Source organism: Biomphalaria glabrata, chromosome 1 (genome assembly GCF_947242115.1).
Source record: "Biomphalaria glabrata chromosome 1, xgBioGlab47.1, whole genome shotgun sequence".
In the NCBI taxonomy this organism is placed as follows: Eukaryota; Metazoa; Mollusca; class Gastropoda; family Planorbidae; genus Biomphalaria; species Biomphalaria glabrata.
Window position 1 is genome coordinate 30,353,681 of NC_074711.1, and position 20,598 is coordinate 30,374,278.

Consider the following 20,598-nt stretch of genomic DNA (forward strand, 5'->3'; position numbering starts at 1 on the left):
TCATTCTGTCATACCTATCCATTCATACTGTCATGCCTATATATTGATTGTGTCATGCCTATACATTGATTGTGTCATGCCCATACATTGATTGTGTCATGCCTTTACATTCATTCTGTCATGCCTATACATTGATTGTGTCATGCCTATATATTGATTGTGTTATGCCCATCCATTCCTTCTGTCATGCCCTTCCAATCATACTGTCATGCCTATACATTGATTGTGTCATGCCCATACATTGATTGTGTCATGCCCATACATTGATTGTGTCATGCCTATATATTGATTGTGTTATGCCCATCCATTCCTTCTGTCATGCCCTTCCAATCATACTGTCATGCCTATACATTGATTGTGTCATGCCCATACATTGATTGTGTCATGCCCATACATTGATTGTGTCATGCCTATCCATTCATACTGTCATGCCTATATATTGATTGTGTCATGCCTATATATTGATTGTGTCATGCCCATACATTGATTGTGTCATGCCCATCCATTCATACTGCCATGCCCATACATTGATTGTGACATGCCTATATACTGATTCTGTCATGCCCATACATTGATTGTGTCATGCCTATACATTCATTCTGTCATGCCCATACATTGATTGTGTCATGCCTATACATTCATTCTGTCATGCCCATACATTGATTGTGTCATGCCTATACATTGATTGTGTCATGCCTATACATTGATTGTGTCATGCCCATACATTGATTGTGTCATGCCTATACATTGATTGTGTCATGCCCATACATTGATTGTGTCATACCTATACATTGATTGTGTCATGCCTATACATTGATTGTGTCATGCCTATACATTGATTGTGTCATGCCCATACATTGATTGTGTCATGCCTATACATTGATTGTGTCATGCCCATACATTGATTGTGTCATTCCCATACATTGATTGTGTCATACCTATACATTGATTGTGTCATGCCTATACATCCATTCTGTCATGCCTATACATTGATTGTGTCATGCCTATAAATTGATTCTGTCATGCCTATACATTGATTGTGTCATGCCTATACATTGATTGTGTCATGCCTATACATTCATTATGTCATGCCCATACATTGATTGTGTCATGCCTATACATTGATTGTGTCATGCCCATACATTGATTGTGTCTTGCCTTTACATTCATTCTGTCATGCCCATACATTGATTGTGTCATGCCCATACATTGATTGTGTCATACCTATACATTGATTGTGTCATGCCTATACATCCATTCTGTCATGCCTATACATTGATTGTGTCATGCCTATAAATTGATTCTGTCATGCCCATACATTGATTGTGTCTTGACTTTACATTCATTCTGTCATGCCCATACATTGATTGCGTCATGCCTTTACATTCATTCTGTCATGCCCATACATTGATTGTGTCATGCCTATACGTTGATTCTGTCATACCTATACATTGATTGTGTCATGCCCATACATTAATTCTGTCATGCCCATTCATTGATTGTGTCATGCCTATACATTGATTCTGTCATGCCTATACATTGATTGTGTCATGCCCATACATTGATTCTGTCATACCTATACATTGATTGTGTCATGCCCATACATTGATTCTGTCATGCCCATTCATTGATTGTGTCATGCCTATACATTGATTGTGTCATGCCTATACATTGATTGTGTCATGCCTATACATTGATTGTGTCATGCCTATACATTGATTGTGTCATGCCTATACATTGATTGTGTCATGCCTATACATTGATTGTGTCATGCCTATACATTGATTGTGTCATGCCCATCCATTGATTGTGTCATGCCTATACATTGATTGTGTCATGCCTATACATTGATTGTGTCATGCCTATACATTGATTGTGTCATGCCCATACATTGATTCTGTCATGCCCATTCATTGATTGTGTCATGCCTATACATTGATTGTGTCATGCCTATACATTGATTGTGTCATGCCTATACATTGATTGTGTCATGCCTATACATTGATTGTGTCATGCCTATACATTGATTGTGTCATGCCTATACATTGATTGTGTCATGCCTATACATTGATTGTGTCATGCCTATACATTGATTGTGCCATGCCCATCCATTGATTGTGTCATGCCCATCCATTGATTGTGTCATGCCCATCCATTGATTGTGTCATGCCCATCCATTGATTGTGTCATGCCCATCCATTGATTGTGTCATGCCCATCCATTGATTGTGTCATGCCCATCCATTGATTGTGTCATGCCCATCCATTGATTGTGTCATGCCCATCCATTGATTATGTTGTTACTTCCATTACCTGGGAAATACTTCCCATCGAGATGGTCTTGGTAAGAAGGAACAAAACTTTTCCGGGCATCAGGCGTCGAGTTGTCTTTGTAGAGCGAGTTCTTAGGATCCACAGTTTTTGGCTCCATACTAGCGCGTGATAGTAACGAACTGAACCTCCCTGGATTCGAACTCGTTGAGCTATCACACCCCTGGTGAAGTAAACAAATTATTATTTGCTTAAGATTTATTAGAACATAGAAACAGAACCTTAAAAAAATGTCAAACCTTGCAAGTGGAGATCAAATAAATGTAATTAATTTTGTTAAAAAGATGTTTAAACCTAAATACTAGTTGTCTATTGTTATGATTTAAGTTTGATCGGGATTTGTTCAAATGTGATGCTATCAATAAAAAGTCACTGTTTGAGTCTGACATCAAAGTTACAGTCCACAATGTACAGCTAAATGTTCAACTTAAATAATGCAGCCCTGTGTTTACACTTCACGCGAGTGATGCCACTCAAGAAATGACACGACAGCAGTGATGTCACAGTAGGGATACTACCCATCAGAGTTTCTTACGTCTGGCAACTCACTTTAGAATAGCACGGGGGAGGGGGCCTGAAGGCTGAAAGAAACGAAATTATTTTTAAGAACAGATGGAATCATCCATGCATGCCTAATGTTGATGTAGTGGAATTATGAAATATTCGCCTGGCCATTCTAGTTTCATTCATTTTAGTTTTGCTTATTCTAGTTTCCTCCTAATTGTTTTAACGTTTCCACATTGTAAGGTATCAGATAATTACATGTATAGCTAATCGCCAACTATTCATTCATTTCCGAGGCTGGAACCGGATATTATATTTTTACAAAACTTTTATCAACTCACTCTATCTGTCTGTCTGTTTGAGACAAAACATGAATCAATTAGAAAAAAAAAGTAACTACTTATCAATTAATTACTGGTAATTTTGTTTGATACTAACAAGGGAAATTAATCCCTCAGTATTTACAGATATGTCTACATTTGTTGGGATAAGTCCCATTAAATGATTGTCAACGTTATTTTGGAATCAAATTGAAACTTTAAACAATTTTTTATTAGACCTAACAAAACATGAATCAATTTAAAAAAAAAAAACTCAATTAGTTAATCAATCATTTTCATTGGTAATTCATTTTTTTATTGAATAAGGGAAATAACCTCAACATTATTGGTAGATGTAGTTTTAAGGTGGGAGTTCTTCCTCTTTAGATAATCTTTGTTGAATAAAGAAAATGTTTTTATATTTTACTTTTGTTGGGAATAGTGTGAAAAAGAGTCGAATTAAATTTTCTTTTAAAATTACTGCGTGCAGACTCCATTCTTGGTTCTTTTGTTATGTGTAGGATAGTAGTTTGTTCTATTTAGTAACTGTAGAGAGGACCCTTGGAAATAGCAAACACGATAATTTCGCATCTACTTTTCTGAACTGTTTCTGGTGAGATAACAGATGTACAATAACAACAAAGTCAACAAATTGTAACATCAAGTCTCTGTGCTTGTGTCAGTGTACATCTTGAGATAAAAGTACAGAGATAACATTTGAGTTTCTTCAATAAAGATGTAGTTGTGGGCCTACTTGATAACCTCTATTTAAATGACTTGTAAAACTGGGATACATTACATGACACGTCATTTGATTTCAATTCTTTTTTTTTCTTTAATATTTTTTCATCTCGATTTTGAGAAAAGATTCTTTTTTTTTGTTGTTGGGGTATATATAGATATAATATGTATATGCCGGGTATATGTAGATATGTAAGTATTTATATACTGAGTAAAAATAGGCATATAGGTATGTATAAACTGGGTATATGTAGGTCTATATGTATGTATATATTGGGTATAAATGGATACTAGTGTGCGTATATACTGTTCCTCCAAAACATCATCTACTAAAACTGTGAATTCAAGAACTTTATTTAAGCTTTGTAGATGCAGTTTAGAACTAATAAACGAACAAATGTACGGTAGGATTGGCTAGAAATAGGTTGTTGTTTTTTAGAAGTGACATTTCTCTCTGGAGCAGCCTTCGTTCCTAAGTGTTTATGAAATAATAAATAATATATTTTATGATTAATTCGATTGAATTTTTTCTGATTCTATTATGATAATGCTTCTATTAATGTTTCAATTTATCCATGCATGTTCATATTACATGGCTCCGAAAAAAGAAATTGAATTACGTAACTAACTCAATAAAAAAGATGGTAAACAATGAACAATGTCATGCGTCTGATATCTCGTGTAGTTTATTTCAACGGACAACACGAATATGTGTTCAACTGATAAAACACGTTTGAAGTATCAGCAAGTACACAGACTCATACAGGTACACAGACTCATATAGGTACACAGACTCATGCAGGTACACAGACTCATACAGGTACACAGACTCATACAGGTACACAGACTCATGCAGGTACACAGACTCGTGCAGGTACACAGACTCACGCAGGTACACAGACTCACACAGGTACACAGACTCATGCAGGTACACAGACTCATGCAGGTACGCAGACTCATGCAGGTACACAGACTCATGCAGGTACACAGACTCATACAAGTACATAGACTCATGCAGGTACACAGACTCATGCATGTATTCAGACTCATGCAGGTACACAGACTCATACAGGTACACAGACTCATACAGGTACACAGACACATACAGGTACACAGACTCGTGCAGGTACACAGACTCATGCAGGTACACAGACTCATGCAGGTACACAGACTCATACAGGTACACAGACTCGTGCAGGTACACAGACTCATGCAGGTACACAGACTCATGCAGGTACACAGACTCATGCAGGTACACAGACTCATGCAGGTACACAGACTCATATAGATACACAGACTCATACAGGTACACAGACTCATGCAGGTACACAGACTCATACAGGTACACAGACTCATGCAAGTACACAGACTCATGCAGGTACACAGACTCGTGCAGGTACAGAGACTCATGCAGGTACACTGACTCATGCAGGTACACAGACTCATACAGGTACACAGACTCATGCAGGTACACAGACACATGCAGGTACACAGACTCATGCAGGTACACAGACTCATGCAGGTACACAGACTCGTGCAGGTACACAGACTCATGCAGGTACACAGACTCATACAGGTACACAGACTCATGCAAGTACACAGACTCATGCAGGTACACAAACTCATGCAGGTACACAGACTCATACAGGTACACAGACTCATGCAGGTACACAGACTCATACAGGTACACAGACTCATACAGGTACACAGACTCATGCAAGTACACAGACTCATGCAGGTACACAGACTCATGCAGGTAAACAGACTCATACAGGTACACAGACTCATGCAGGTACACAGACTCTTGCAGGTACACAGACTCATGAAAGTACACAGACACATTTACGAAATTAAAAGATATATTTACCACATTATTAACAGAAATGACCTATTTTACTGCTACGCCTACATATTAGGTAACATAGAGGTATTACGTATGAAAACATGTTAAAGTTGGATACCATTGATTCGACAATAAGTGTTAAGTAATCTCCCATTTCATGAACCTTGTCATTTCAATTTGATTGATGTTTCGTTAAATTTATAGGAAAAATATTTATAAATATTTTTTTTTTAATTAACAGATTTTTAAAAATCTTATTTAAAAAATCCCAAATATAATATATTTTCTAGGAACTAAATATACTGTTATGCTTTCATAGATTGTTAATTTGAGATTAATATTTTAAGTTGTGTGGATTGAAGGAGAATATCATGTAGTTATCTCCTTAATGAGTAGTTTAAAGTGAGTCTCCATTCCCATTCTACTTCCAACCATTTTCTTGTTCAACCAGCCAATGTTAACTGCAGTCTCCTTGACTACGCCACAATGGTTTATTGTTGAGTGAGTTCTAAAACAATCTAAATAAACCCAGTCACAGCAGCAGATACGACCACAGACACAACTACAGCCAAAACTATAGACACAGTCACAGCATCAGATACGACCACAGACACAGTCCGTTTTTCCCCCCTAAGACTTGTAATGTCATCAGCTATTTTGTTGTTGCTATTAATAGTGTTGTTGATAAATCTGATAATCAGAGGCGGCCTTAGGGGCTGGTGAGTGGGGCAACTGCCCTAGATCTCGCACCTTAGGGGCTGGTAAGTGGGGCAACTGTCCTAGACCTCGAACCTTAGGGGCTGGTGAGTGGGGCAACTGTCCTAGACCTCGCACCTTAGGGGCTGGTGAGTGGGGCAACTGCCCTAGACCTCGCACCATGGGGGGGGGCAGTGATAAAGAGAATCTTTGTGACCGTCAGCCCGTCGTACAAATATTCCTTGCCCTGATATGACACTCGTTCAGGGCCCCACGCATTGCTAGGGCCGCCTCTGTGATGAGGATGATGCAAAACAGAACAGTTTTAAAAAGAAAGCAGCACATGAATATAAATGTCTAATGGGTGACTAGACACATCTAACTGAACATCACCTTACCTTTTATCTTGTTACTGGCAGTCTCTGACTAATGTGATACACATCGGGTCCAGATATAATGGAGATACTGTGTTGTCGTGTTGGTAAAAAAAAACTAAGTGTCCTAGAACTGAATGGTTCTCATTGTATCTTAAGAAGTCACATGACACTTAACATTTTTATTTAAACATTTTGAATAAACATTTGACAATGTTATTTGACAGTTTATAAAATGACATTTAACATTTTTAGTGAAATGTAACAAATTTTATCATAGTTTATAGACAGGCGTTAATTTTTTTATACTTACAATATATACAAAGGCATTCAACATTTTTTTAGTGAACTTCAACATTTTTAATGACAATTTATAGACTGGCAGGACAAGTTGTTTTTTTATGAAGTTAAAACTTTTTATTGACATTTTAAATTCTAGCTTTAATGTCAGTGTCTTGATGTTTTCTAGAACTCAATTTTCAAAGTGGTTAACAGATGCACATTTCGACGCTGAGCGATAGAAAAAAAAAAACTTTTTAAATCGATCTTTAAGAAAACTTCCATCAGTGTTACGAGTATTACGAGTGAAAATACTTGACCTCTGGCACATGAAATGTCTTAAGCGTCCTAGGACTATGCTTGAGTGATTTAGTATTAGGAAAATGCAGTCTATGGGGAAATGTTACTACAAAATAAAAGTCAGAAGTGAAATATGTACCTATATATGGAGACTCTAGATTGTTAGTTTTCATTTGTATCTGGAGTAAAAAAAATATCGGTAGTCTAATAATTATTTTATGTAAGGGCCGGTCTTAGGGCACAACCTATGCGGCCGCAGTGGGCCCCGCACTTTCATAGGTCCCGCGCTAATTCTAGTTGTAAATTATTAAATTAAACCATTTGACCTTATAACAGGGTTCCCGCTGCCTCCTGATTTTCCAGGAGCTCCTGGAAATCTCCTGAAATTGTAAAGTATATGAAAAAAAGTCATGAAAATCTCCTGAAATTATTAAAATATCCTATAAAAAACTCATAAAAATGTCCTGAAAATAGACAAAATTGTCTTGCAAAGAATGTATTTTGTAACAAAGAATCTTAATTTTCACTTATTATCCTTATCCCTAACCAGACTGGGCCCCGCGCAATCCATTTCGCATAGGGCTACGCAATCTGAGTTTCCCACAATGGGGAGTGGTTTGACGAAGGTTTTTCGATATCCCCAGTATCAGCACTGTCACTGGGTACGACGCATTCCTCTACTACTACGTCGGGGCAAGGGCTAGATAGAGCCGCTAGATAGAGCCGCTAGATAGAGCCTAGCTCATGGGCGCAAAAGAGCCACCCGACACAGCCCGCGAAGGCCGTGCCAGTCAGCCCAATTTTGCCCATTAGAGAGACCCACGAATCAGCCTCCAGGAGAACCCGACCAACCCTCGAGTTGGTGTCTAGCGCTATCCGCTTTTCGGAGAACCCGTAAGTCTCTTACTCACCGTTGCCCCAGGGTCCCACGGGGGGGGGGGGCGGGGGGGGGGGGGGGGCTGGACATAACCCCTTTGATTGCCTTTTACACTTGCCGGCTGCTCATTCATCAGCGGCAAGCAACCAGTACCCTTGGCCACCCCTCTGAGGAGCGGGGTGTTCACTCGGCGACCACGATGAGGTGGTACTGGAACGCCGAGGGCTACGCAATCTGTAGGGCCGGCCCTGTTTTATGTATAAGACATTTTATATGCAGTTACAAGTACTGTAGAATTAAATGTTAGAGGTCTTCCGTTTGAAGCACTAAATGAACTCAATATGTAAAATGTATTACAGCTTCTATCTCTGTGACTGTTTCAAAGCTTTAAAAAAAAAAAATAAAGTTGCCCTTTCAGACCTTGCGATCTCTAGGGCAGATGTTGTTAAGGTCATGTTTCTTTGGCTAACGGTTAACGAGTAGGGTGTCATGTGGCCAGCACAACGACCAATCGTCTTTGCTTTCCCCAACGAAAGTCAGGCGCCCATTAGAGTTGGCTGGACTAAGGGGGCGCCCTTAAAACCGAGTACGAAGGGTTCGGCAGCCAAACGCTTAACCATTCAGCCGCCGCGCCCCCTGTTTTACTACGTATTTGAAACAAAGGGGCAAATGAATAGAGGAAATACAGGACTATTAATAAGACATGATCTGCTACTCTTAAGATAGTTAGTTGCCATCACTCTTCTTAACATTTTGTGTGTGTATATAGTAAAATCTTTCCATATCTTTCTCCTTTTATTTTCTTGCATGTTTCTTGAGTTTCTTTACTTTACCTCGCATTTGTCCATATCAGTTATTCTTCTTTTCCTGTGATACTGTATAAATATAACATGTTTTAAATAACATAAACGTTAATCTTTAAAAAAAAAAATCATTACAAACAAACAGCACTTGACTGTGTTTTAAAAATGTTTTATTAAAATTGTATTAGCTCTATCAACGGTTCTCAAGCTGGAGTACGAGTTTTACGTGCCAGTGAATGATTAGGTTACTGTGAACTGAAGGGAGCAGTGTAATGTCATGTTTTTATGTTTGAAAAGAGGTTAAGAAAGGATAGGATGAGAATAGTAGTTTTGTGAATCGCTGCTTTAAGGAACTGTAATCCTTTAATCGCAGTGAATATGAGATATAATAAGGTTATCCCCCTTGGTTTCATGTTGCTCTTTTAGCTCTCAAGTCAATGCTAAAATAATAATAATAACAATACTGCTTTTTACAAAAACTCACCACAAGAGGTTCTCGAGTCTATGGATCATCTACTGTACTGGGATAGGCCTATTTTGACCTACAAAACGGTAGACTTTAATCGCCCTGATTTGCTGCTCATCGATAAATAGAAAAGCCGCTACCATAAAAGTACATCGCCGTACCACTGTCTCCTAATTTAACAAAAAATTAAGCTGGAAAAACAATGAAAATATGGGAACCTTGGCTTGGAGATTAAGCGTTTATGGAAATCATCAAAAACAACAATATACCCCATTGTTATATCAACTGAGGGGATAATAACAACTGACCTCACAGTGGCTCACAGACACCTTCAAAGCCTTTAACATTCCTAGGAACATTCTCGTTGCCTGTCAGAGGGGGGTACTTCTCCAGACTGCCACATCACCAGAAAATTCCTAGGTGGAAACTGATAAAGGGACTACGATGAATTTTGTTTCCCTTTAACGAAATTCGACCCTGGCTTCGCCAGAGAATGAATACTTGTTGTTTTCTAACATAATAATAGTAATAATAATAATAACAAAGCGGCTTCTTTAGCATGGCTCAGAGCAGGTCATCTCTACCCTGAAACTGAAGGCTTAGTTACAGCAATACAGTACCGAGCAATTAGGACACACAATTACGAGAAACATATCCTAAAACTCAATATTGTTCACAAATGCCGAAAATGTCTATGCTAACTAAGCCTTAGACGGCAGATTAATATAAAGGATACTAATTCTGCTTATACCACCACTTTAATCAAGCACTATTTCTTTCTCTTGTTTGAGAAACAAAAAATAAAGTAATTTATTACCAATAGTTAATTAACTAATCAGTTAATTTTTAGCGGCCCCCGAAAGGGGAAAAGACGCTATTAGTTTTGTGTGGAATGTTTGTCCGTCCGCCCCGTTTAGATCTCGTAAACTAGAAAAGATATTGAAAATCCGACATCATGATATATTGACCTTTCAAAGTTCTGATGCAACGCTACTTTTATCTTTTCTGAAAGTGAAAAATTCAATTTTTAAAATCAACTATGCAAGCAATTTTTTCATAAAATTACACCATTTTTACAACTATTCACTATTAATAGTAACAAACAATAGTAGATTATTTACGATAAGGGAAATACACACATGCAAAAGGTTCAAGATTTTTTTGTCAAATTTTTTTTTTCTTTTTTTTTACAATTGTATTGCTAAGTTATAAACGTTATGTCATACTAACTAGTACTGGCAATACTGAACTAAAGGAAGGGGAGAATTGTTTAAATATTTTTTTTTACGTAAATGTTTTTTATCTTGAGGCTTTCAATAAGAGATTGACCCTTACAGAACAATTTGATCAATTTGGTAATTACTATATGACATCAGTTAGGCCACATGGCACTTCTCCTTCACTTTCACCTATCCCTTGGTCTTCGGGACCGTTGGGGCACCACACATGATCTGTAAACCTTTTTTCTCCATTCTTCTCTGTCATTTGTCTTTGATAGAATTTCATTCTGATATTCTTTCTGAAAATATTAAAACCTGCCTTTTTACCTGCCTGGGTGGACCACTTCGGGGGCCGATTTTGAGTTTGTGTTCCCACACAAACTGTCGGAGAAATAACATGTACAAACTTTTGGCCTGACAGACAGACACATAGACCGACACACAGACAGACAGGATGAGTTGATAAAAGCTTTCTAAAAAAGTCATAAAATTAAAAGAAGGAGGAACGACCTGAATTCGAACTCATGGCTCAAACCTTCTTAGGCTTCTCAAGCCAACATGGTAACACCTCTGCTAGTGGAGAGCTTAGGCTTCTCAAGCCAACATGGTAACACCTCTGCTAGTGGAGAGCTTAGGCTTCTCAAGCCAACATGGTAACACCTCTGCTAGTGGAGAGCTTAGGCTTCTCAAGCCAACATGGTAACACCTCTGCTAGTGGAGAGCTTAGGCTTCTCAAGCCAACATGGTAACACCTCTGCTTGTGGAGAGCTTAGGCTTCTCAAGCCAACATGGTAACACCTCTGCTAGTGGAGAGCTTATGAACATTGTCTCGACCTATTTTTTACTAAGCTTATATGTATGTCTGTCTATGCATCAGTCTTCCTGTCTGTCTGTTTGTAAACTTTATTTCTCCGACACCTCAACATTAATTTATTAAGCTCTTAATCAATAATGCATTACATTCGGAAATGTCCGAATACGATAGCCCTTTCAAGAACGCGATAGTCCTTTCAAGAACGCGATAGTCCTTTCAGAACCGATGTTGGCTCTAGATCTTGATTTGGTTTTTAGCCAACTTTACATGTATTTATATTTTACTTTGAAAAACTAGAACGCTCAAATTAGCGTTTTCCCCTGTGAGAAACGAGCTTGTCGTTCTCTTCTCAGCGATATGTATCCACTGTTCAATTTATGGGTAAATCGTTAGAGACATTTTTGAGCACAACTGTCCAGGCTCCTGGATCCAGGTTCCATGAAGTTCTCACTTGAATAGAGGAATTGTAAAAATTATATAAATGACTTGATAACACGCTGAAGAAACATCTATGTTCTTTTCTAACTTCTTTATTAAACTTCTTTAAATTACACATATTAGTAAGTTCTCAATTCAATAACAACTTGACTTAAATATCTTCATAAAATGAAACTTAATAATACTATAACTTTAATTGATATAAACTACCATACACAGAGCCACATGATACAAATTCAATTAATGTAACTTCAACTACTGGGCCCGCAAACGTTTAAACACATGACCGTTACTATCAAAAACATTGTTACAATGCTAGGACCTGTTCCTCTCTGTTACAATGCTAGGACCTGTTCCTCTCTGTTACAATGCTAGGACCTGTTCCTCTCTGTTACAATGCTAGGACCTGTTCCTCTCTGTTACAATGCGAGGAGCCCGACGAACTCACTTTCCCCTAATTTATACTTCTCTAATTCGTACTTTTCAGAATCATAGAAACTTCTATCCTAAATATTTTATTAACTGTGACCTTCTAGACACTGACTTTTTAATTTTTTTTCCCCTGACCTCTTTCCCTTATTGGATGATTATAATTAACGCGTGCTTGCTCTGGACTTCTATGACCTGACCCCGGCTTCTAGAAACAGATCGAATTAGGTCATAGTATCGACTCGTGACAAAGACCACGGAATATTTAAAAGGGTTTAGCACAATCCAAACATTTTTTTCTACACACTACATCAAGATAAGGTGTTGTGAACGGTCATTGACTTGTAGCACCAAACTACTGGTAGACAACTAAACCACTCTAGGCATACCATTACTTAACTTATAAACTTGAAATAACTCGAGTAGTTTTTTTGTGAACAATACTAAATAGAACTTTTATTAAAATATAAACAAATTCAGCTTGAAATGGAGTCAATGTATAGACTTTAGTTATAATATAAACGGCATTCTGAACAAAAGAAAACTCATTACAATAACATGTCTTTTCACTCTCGCGCTCTGGAATCGTGTGTCCTTTCTGACGACAATGCCGTTTTTCTTGCATCTTTCACAAACCAATCGCTAACCTCTTTCCACCGTCACCATAGAAACACACACATACACTCCTTAACATAAGGACATCACAAATATTTCCCGACTCTCTTCCGATGAGTAAAAGTGATTACATTTGTCCACAAAAGTTGATGTTTCGTTAAAAAAATGGATTTTTTATTTGTCTCCAAGAGATGATGTTTCTGTTTAGTATGGATGATTCTCTTTTCACATAAGAAATGGTTTATCTCCATTACTTTGAATCCACTTGGCATGTGACCTAGCAGTCAGAACCGTTAAAGTGCGTTCATTTTGCAACAAACACATTTAGACTACAACCACTTCCATATGTTTGAAACTTGCAACTTTCCTGCTTACCTTGGTCAGGGCACCACAACCACAAACAATATATATCTTTTGTCTAATCATGTTTGACAGGATCAACAGACATCTACTTCTGCTAGTGCACGAAGTCCCCTAACTCCTGATTAAACGGCATTTAAAATAACTATAAAACACGATTACTTCCCTTTGATTGAAAAAAAAAGATCATTCAAACTGATGTAAACGCGGCAGAAATAGCAACATGAATATAAAACACAAATAATAATATTTGGATAAACATTTAGAGAACAAATAGAATGAAATTACACCTAAAGGCAAATAAGAACATTGAACAGCATTATATTTATGAGTCTGATGTTTTCATCATACCATCACTTATTTCAACATCAGTATTCATTTATTTTACCACACTTACCTTTGGTGAAAATGATTGAAACTATAATATCGCAAATAACATCCGCTTCTCTAAAAGCACATTATAGATAATCACTAAATAGAATGTCTACATTTCGTAGATAGAAACTGAATGAAAGAGATACCTCAGAGTTGTCTAGGCCTATACAAATAATAATTTTAACGTCTTCGATTCCGAAGATTAAGGATGAGCAATGTTTCAATCCAGTAAGAGCAAAGTTGTAGTTTTATAAAATAACGATTGGTTGGATGGTAAAGAAATTTTTTTTATATAACTTTTCCAAATACTTTCAATAAGATCTATACACGATATGTAGAGCACTTCGATGATCACTAGGGATAGCAGTGGTTGACAATGTTTGGGGTCTGTACTACATGTTCAAATGATAAGCACGACACAAGACTGTCTTAGTGTTTCGCGAGACACAGAACTGTCTCAGTGTTTCGCGAGACACAAGACTGTCTCAATGTTTCGTGAGACACAAGACTGTCTCTTTGTTTCGCTAGACACAAGACTGTCTCAATGTTTCGTGAGACACAGGACAGTCTCAATGTTTCGTGAGACACAGGACTGTCTCAATGTTTCGTGAGACACAGGACTGTCTCAGTGTTTCCTGAGACACTTTTTTCCAATACGTTTCTTCAACTTATAACTTCATCAACGCTCTGTAAGTTGTACAAAGGCGTTGTTGTTTTTTAACATATTTTTAAAATGTTTTTCATGTTTGTTTATAGTTTCCATTACTTAAGATTTATAGCATGCGTGTATCTTTATAGCCATTCATACATAATAGTTTTGTTGAGATCAGGTTGGAGAAAACTGAGACCTATTAAAGCAAAGTGCACTCTTCAACAAGAGCATGATGACCTTTGCTCACTATATTATCAGCACTGATTCAAGGAAGTTCCTTCGTGTCTGAGCCATAATACTTATACAGGATGTGAAATATCCGATGTCTTGCCAAGTTGATTGGACAATATCTGTGGGTGTTATTGAATTCATTGATGTCTGTTCCCATGGGTGGATGACTTGGCGGACAAGGAACACGGTTTAAAAAGATTTAGATGGTGAGTACTTCTACAAACAAATATTTGTGAAGTACCAAAGTCTGGTTTAATTAGTTGTCATTCCTTCATGGACTTAAACCAATATTTAGTTCACTAAGTTCAAACAACAAGAAATAAAAAATTAAACTATTGCGGCCTTATTTTCGCATATATATTTATTCTGGACAATTTGTAAAATTTCACGATATATATATATATCAAGGTCTGGAAACGTTTGACACAGTCTATGATAGTTGTCTATAATGGTTATCTATGATGGTTGTCTACGATGGTTGTCTATGATGGTTGTCTATGATGGTTGTCTATTGTGGTTGTCTATTTCAGATAAGAAATGTCTTACAAATACAACACGTCTAGCATTACCTATGAATGAGACATCGCCCAGTTCAAGATCGCAGTCACCAAATACTTGCAGATTGTTTTATACATTTCTGAAGTGAAGGTCATACCAACCTCGCCCAAACCTTCTAATGGACGCAGAGGATGGCAGCGCTGGGGCTTGAACATAGTCCCATCCTGATGACAGTCATAACGCTGATCACTTGAGCATCTATTTAATGCATAGGGCAATGGGGTGCACTGTTTTTTTAGTTTTTATATGCTTTGGTCCTCAACGTAGACATTAGTTTCCACTCACATATGAATTTTTTTAAAAAGTTATATGCATTAATTTTAATGGTTCACTAACCCATTTAACAAATATTACAAATTATGTAAGAAATGTTATGTTAATAATAACTAGCGAATTTGATTTCCTTGCTTGTATCCAGGTAGTTAAAAAAAAGGTTCGTTAAAATTTAAAAGAAGATCATAATTTGAAATATTGTGGCTTGATCTAGACAAAGTTTCTTTGAAGACTTATATATGCCAATGTTTTGGAAAAGTATGTGTCTGTCTTTGATCAACATGTGTCTGTGTTTTAAACAAAAGTGAATTGTTTTTGTCCATTTCCTGTAAGATTGAAGTGTTGTTGTTTTTAATGTTTTGTGAAGGCTATTTTACGTAATTCTTGATTCATCATAGACTTTGAACTATGTGTTTTTTGTTAAATTGGTTTTCAATTTATTATATTTTTTTGTTTCGCTCCCTTTCTTTTATAAAACTGTTTTTTAGCGGCCCCCGAAAGGGGAAAAGACGCTATTAGTTTTGTACGAAATGTCTCTCCGTCTGTCCGTCCGTCCCGTTCAGATCTCGTAAACTAGAAAAGATATTGAAAATCCGACATCGCAATATTTTAGACCAGTGATTCCCAAAGTGGTCTATATAGACCCCCAGGGGTCTACGAAGACTTCCAAGGGGTCTACGAAAGTGAAAAAATAAATTGGGGGTCCATGAGATGTCCACGGGGGTCTACGATAATAAATTACATTTAATCAGGTTGTGACTTTAATTTTCAGATCCCACTAATGTAATTATTTATTAAACTAATCTATGATTTGTACCTTAGTTAATCCTTTAAATATGTATCATGCTATTCAAAAGAAAAATTGTAGCATTTAATTTCAATACTTATTTCACTAGCTTAATTTTGTCTACGTGTAACTAATGTTTAACAAAAAGAAAGACTGTACAGCGTTGATTGTTTAAAATTGGGATTCATTCTTTCCTTGTCAAATAAGCGGTTTTATGACGATATGAAACCAATTATGCTGGAGGATCGTTTGAGACGATGCCACCCTGACAAAATAGATAAAGGTTTGAAAAACTTTCGAACACTCAAAGATAAAGTTCAGAACAGAACCACAAAATCCCTCTTTGACATCAGATAGAGAAGATGATGGTTTGTAGGTGACTTACAATATATATCTCTTTACTTATAGCAAAAACCGGTTGATTTTATCAGCCGTTGAAGTTTTAAAAACTGTTTTACACAAACCTACATCTGATATTATTAAAGCAATTTCTTTAAGCAACACTACAGTTCAATGGCACATTGGTGGCATGAGTTATAAAATTGAAGGCTTCTTATATAATTCTTTGTAAACGACATACATTCAGTGTTTTAGATCAGTGGTATCACAGGCTCTGAAAGAATGTAATGCTGTGTGCTTCAAACTGGTTAAGGGTCGCCGGCTCCTTATTTTTAACAGGGTTGACCCACGAAACGTTTCCAGTGTTTGTGTAAAGTTGCACGCAGCAGAGGTTTGAATTCAGTTTTCCTTCTGCTAGTTGGGCAGCAAGTCAAGGCTAATGAGCCCTTCCTGCTCAAAGTTACTGGTTTAGGCCCCTTCTGCTGTTAGTGAAAACAGTTCTGCATATCCAATATTTGAGCCACACGTGAAAGATCAATTAATTTTTAATGTTGGATGATTACATGAAAAACAAATTCCTATATGAAACATAATATCCATAGCAACGGATAATAGACGTGCAAAAAAAAGACAACATTTCCAGTGTGTTTTGGTGATTCCAGTAAAAAATATTAATTGTTATTTTAATTGGTTTAAATTTGAATTTTATGATAAATCTCTATTTTTCATTCTTACACTCACTACTGTTAGACATTAGTTTAAAAAAATGGAGTTGTTGATGAATTTGCAAAAATGCAAATATAAGTTAAGCAAGGGGCAGTGGCGTAGCATCCATGGCGCGAAGGGGTTCAATGAACCCGGGCCCACAAGCAAGAGGGGCCCACAGCTGTCGCGTAGCAACCATGGGGCGAAGGAGCTCATTACGCTTGGGCCCATGGCCCACATTAGAACTTAAAAAGAACATTTGTTTGTTCATTTGAAACACTTTTAAGTCGTTTAACTCTGTTAAGAAGTTGTAAAAACATTGACTTTTAAGACATTATTACTTATATGCAGTCCTAACTGAATCAAACGTTATGACATAATTACTTTTTTAAAGAAAAAGGTACGATCTTTACATTGGAATGTCTTAACATTTAGTTTTTCTCATTTTTTTGTCACACACTAAATTTGTCTTATTGGCTGGAGAGGAGCCCATCAAGATGTTCTTGAACCCGGAGTACTAGTGTGATATTTACTTGTGTAGCAGGCAGTGGTTACGTCCTATAGTCCTAGCAGTACTGGTGTGATATTTACTTGTGTAGCAGGCAGTGGTTACGTCCTATAGTCCTAGCAGTACTGGTGTGATATTTACTTGTGTAGCAAGCAGTGGTTACGTCCTATAGTCCTCGCAGTACTGGTGTGATATTTACTTGTGTAGCAAGCAGTGGTTACGTCCTATAGTCCTAGCAGTACTGGTGTGATATTTACTTGTGTAGCAAGCAGTGGTTACGTCCTATAGTCCTAGCAGTACTGGTGTGATATTTACTTGTGTAGCAGGCAGTGGTTACGTCCTATAGTCATCGCAGTAATGGTGTGATATTTACTAATGTAGCAGGCAGTGGTTACGTCGTATACATCTGGCCATCACCTAAATTAAAATTTAACTTAACACTAATAGTCCAATATTTAAACTACATGCTTACATATTACTTCCTAAAGTGTCTTAAAACGAATAGAAATTAATGAATAATATCGTTTTATCCAGTTCTTCTAAGAATGTGCACTTATAATACTGTCTCTAATTCAGTCACAAGAAGCACTGGCACTTGATTTCCAACATCAATTCGGTCCAACACCAAGCCGTGTTTATGCCATCTCCCATTTAGCAGCTCGAGCCTGTCACACAAGTCCTGGGTTGGATCCCCATACTTAATGAAATATGGATGTTAAATGTTTTCTTGGAGGTTCAGCGAGTGCCTATTTAAATTATTCCGATAGCGGATTCCAGCGGTGGTTGATTTTGAAACCAATACAATGCCAATGCCCATACATTCTCATCGTATGACCTCAAAACCATCCATTCGAAGTTTGTTTGTTTCTTTGTTTTCTTGCGGTGGTTGATTTTCAAACCAATGCCCATACATTCACATCGTATGACCTTAAAACCATCCATTCGAAGTTTGTTAGTTTCTTTGTTTTCTTGCGGTGGTTGATTTTGAAACCAATATGATGCCAATGCCCACACATTCTCATCGTATGACCTTAAAACCGTCCATTCGAATAACTTATTTTTTTTAAAAGCGTACGATCTTTACATTGGAATGTCTTTGCATTTAGATTACTAATTTTTGTCACACACCAAATTTGTCTTATTGGCTGGAGGGGGCCCACCAAAATGCTCTTGAACCCGGGCCCACCAAGATGTTCTTGAACCCGGGCCCACGGGTACCTTGCTACGCCACTGGCAGGGGGTCTACCGAAAAGCAGAAAACATGCCAAGGGGTCTACGAGATAAAAAAGTTTGGAAACCACTGTTTTAGACCATTCAAAGTTCTGATGCAACGGCTACTTTTTTTTTTCCTGAAAGCGACAAATCTAATTTTTAAAATCAGTTATGCAAGCAGTTTTTTAAAGAGAAAATGAGGATTCGAATAAGAGATTGAGCTTCTTTCAAAACAATTAGATCAATTATAAGACATCAGTTACGCCAGGGGAGGCGAGGTGGCTGAGCGGTAAAGCGCTTGGCTTCCGAACCGGGGGTCTCGGGTTCGAATCCTGGTGAAGACTATGATTTTTAACGTTGGAATCTTTGGGCGCCTCTGAGTCCACTCAGCTCTAATGGGTACCTGACATTAATTGGTCGTTGTGCTGGCTACATGACACCCTCGTTAACCGTCTAGTTAGGCCAGGTTCACATCTAACTTTACATTCACTTTGACCTATCCTTTGATCTGCGGGACACTACACAAGATCTGTTAACTTTCTTTCTCCATTCTTATCTCTCATTTGTCTTTGATATAATTTCATTCAGATGTTCTTTCTGAAAATATTGAAGCCTGCCTGGGTGGACCACTTCGGGGACCGATTTTGAGTTTGTTTCCACACAAACTGTCTTTTGTAACCTTGTTTTTTTATTCCTTTTAGTTGGTGATGCTTCTGTAAAAAAAAAAAAATATATAGTTTTTATCTAATATATTTAGTTAGATAGATATATATAGATTATAGATCTATCTAGTAAAGTCTAGGTCTAATAAAATACTTATTTTAAAAAGGCTAGTGGATTATTCCAGCTCGGACTAGAATTTAACCATATATTATTTTTAGATTTACTAGTATTTACTAGTTTTAGGAATATATCCAGTTTTAACCGTATAATATAGAACCAAATCAGCCATTCGGCCATTGGGCAGACTGGGCTCTATAGCTTTGGTCGGCAGCCATCTCAGACTTCTGTGCCACTGTGAACAGCATTTAGTTTAAAAAGTGGTATTGGTCTGCGCGAGCCAATTATCACTTTGAAAATACTCTGCGCAGGCTGGAGGCAATGCAGTACCTAGCCTACAAATGACTAGTCCCAAACGAGTCGATAAAAGGATACCTCTCGACTGTTGGAATGTCCGCACACTGCACGACAGCAACAAAAGTGAATGCCCTCAAAGGAAGTCTGCACTGGTGGCTTTAGAGTTGGCTCGGCTAGATGTAGACTAAGCTGTCCTAATTGAGGTACGCATGGCGAGCCAGGGGTCGCTGACTGAAAGATGGGCTGGCTACACCCTATACTGGTCCGGAAGAGGACCTGAGGAGCACAGGCAATCGGGAGTGGCTTTTATGGTAAAACAATCTCTTACCAAGAAACTACTAGATATCCCTGTTGGTCCCTCAGACCGACTGATGTCGCTCAGACTACCGTTAGATGGCACTACATACGTCATAATTATCAGTGCTTACGCTCCCACGCTGCTGGAGGAGCCTGAAACCAAAGAAAGATTCTA

General features: G+C 37.6%; 1 protein-coding gene across 3 annotated transcripts in view; it reads right to left on the bottom strand.

Moving 5' to 3' along the window:
- LOC106079283 (solute carrier family 40 member 1-like) overlaps positions 1-6,915 on the bottom strand; it is a 34,704-nt gene extending 27,789 nt beyond the window's left edge. For 2 of the 3 annotated variants that reach the window (XM_056031929.1, XM_056031911.1), the window contains exons 1-2: positions 6,833-6,915; positions 2,313-2,493 (exon numbers count right to left, since the gene is read on the bottom strand). In XM_056031929.1, coding sequence (XP_055887904.1) covers positions 2,313-2,430 — 118 coding nt within the window. In that variant the 5' untranslated portion in view covers positions 2,431-2,493; positions 6,833-6,915. Of the gene's footprint in view, positions 1-2,312; positions 2,494-6,832 lie in introns of those variants that run through there. The other variant, XM_056031919.1, reaches the window with a different exon arrangement.
- Between the last annotated feature and the right edge of the window lie 13,683 nt (positions 6,916-20,598).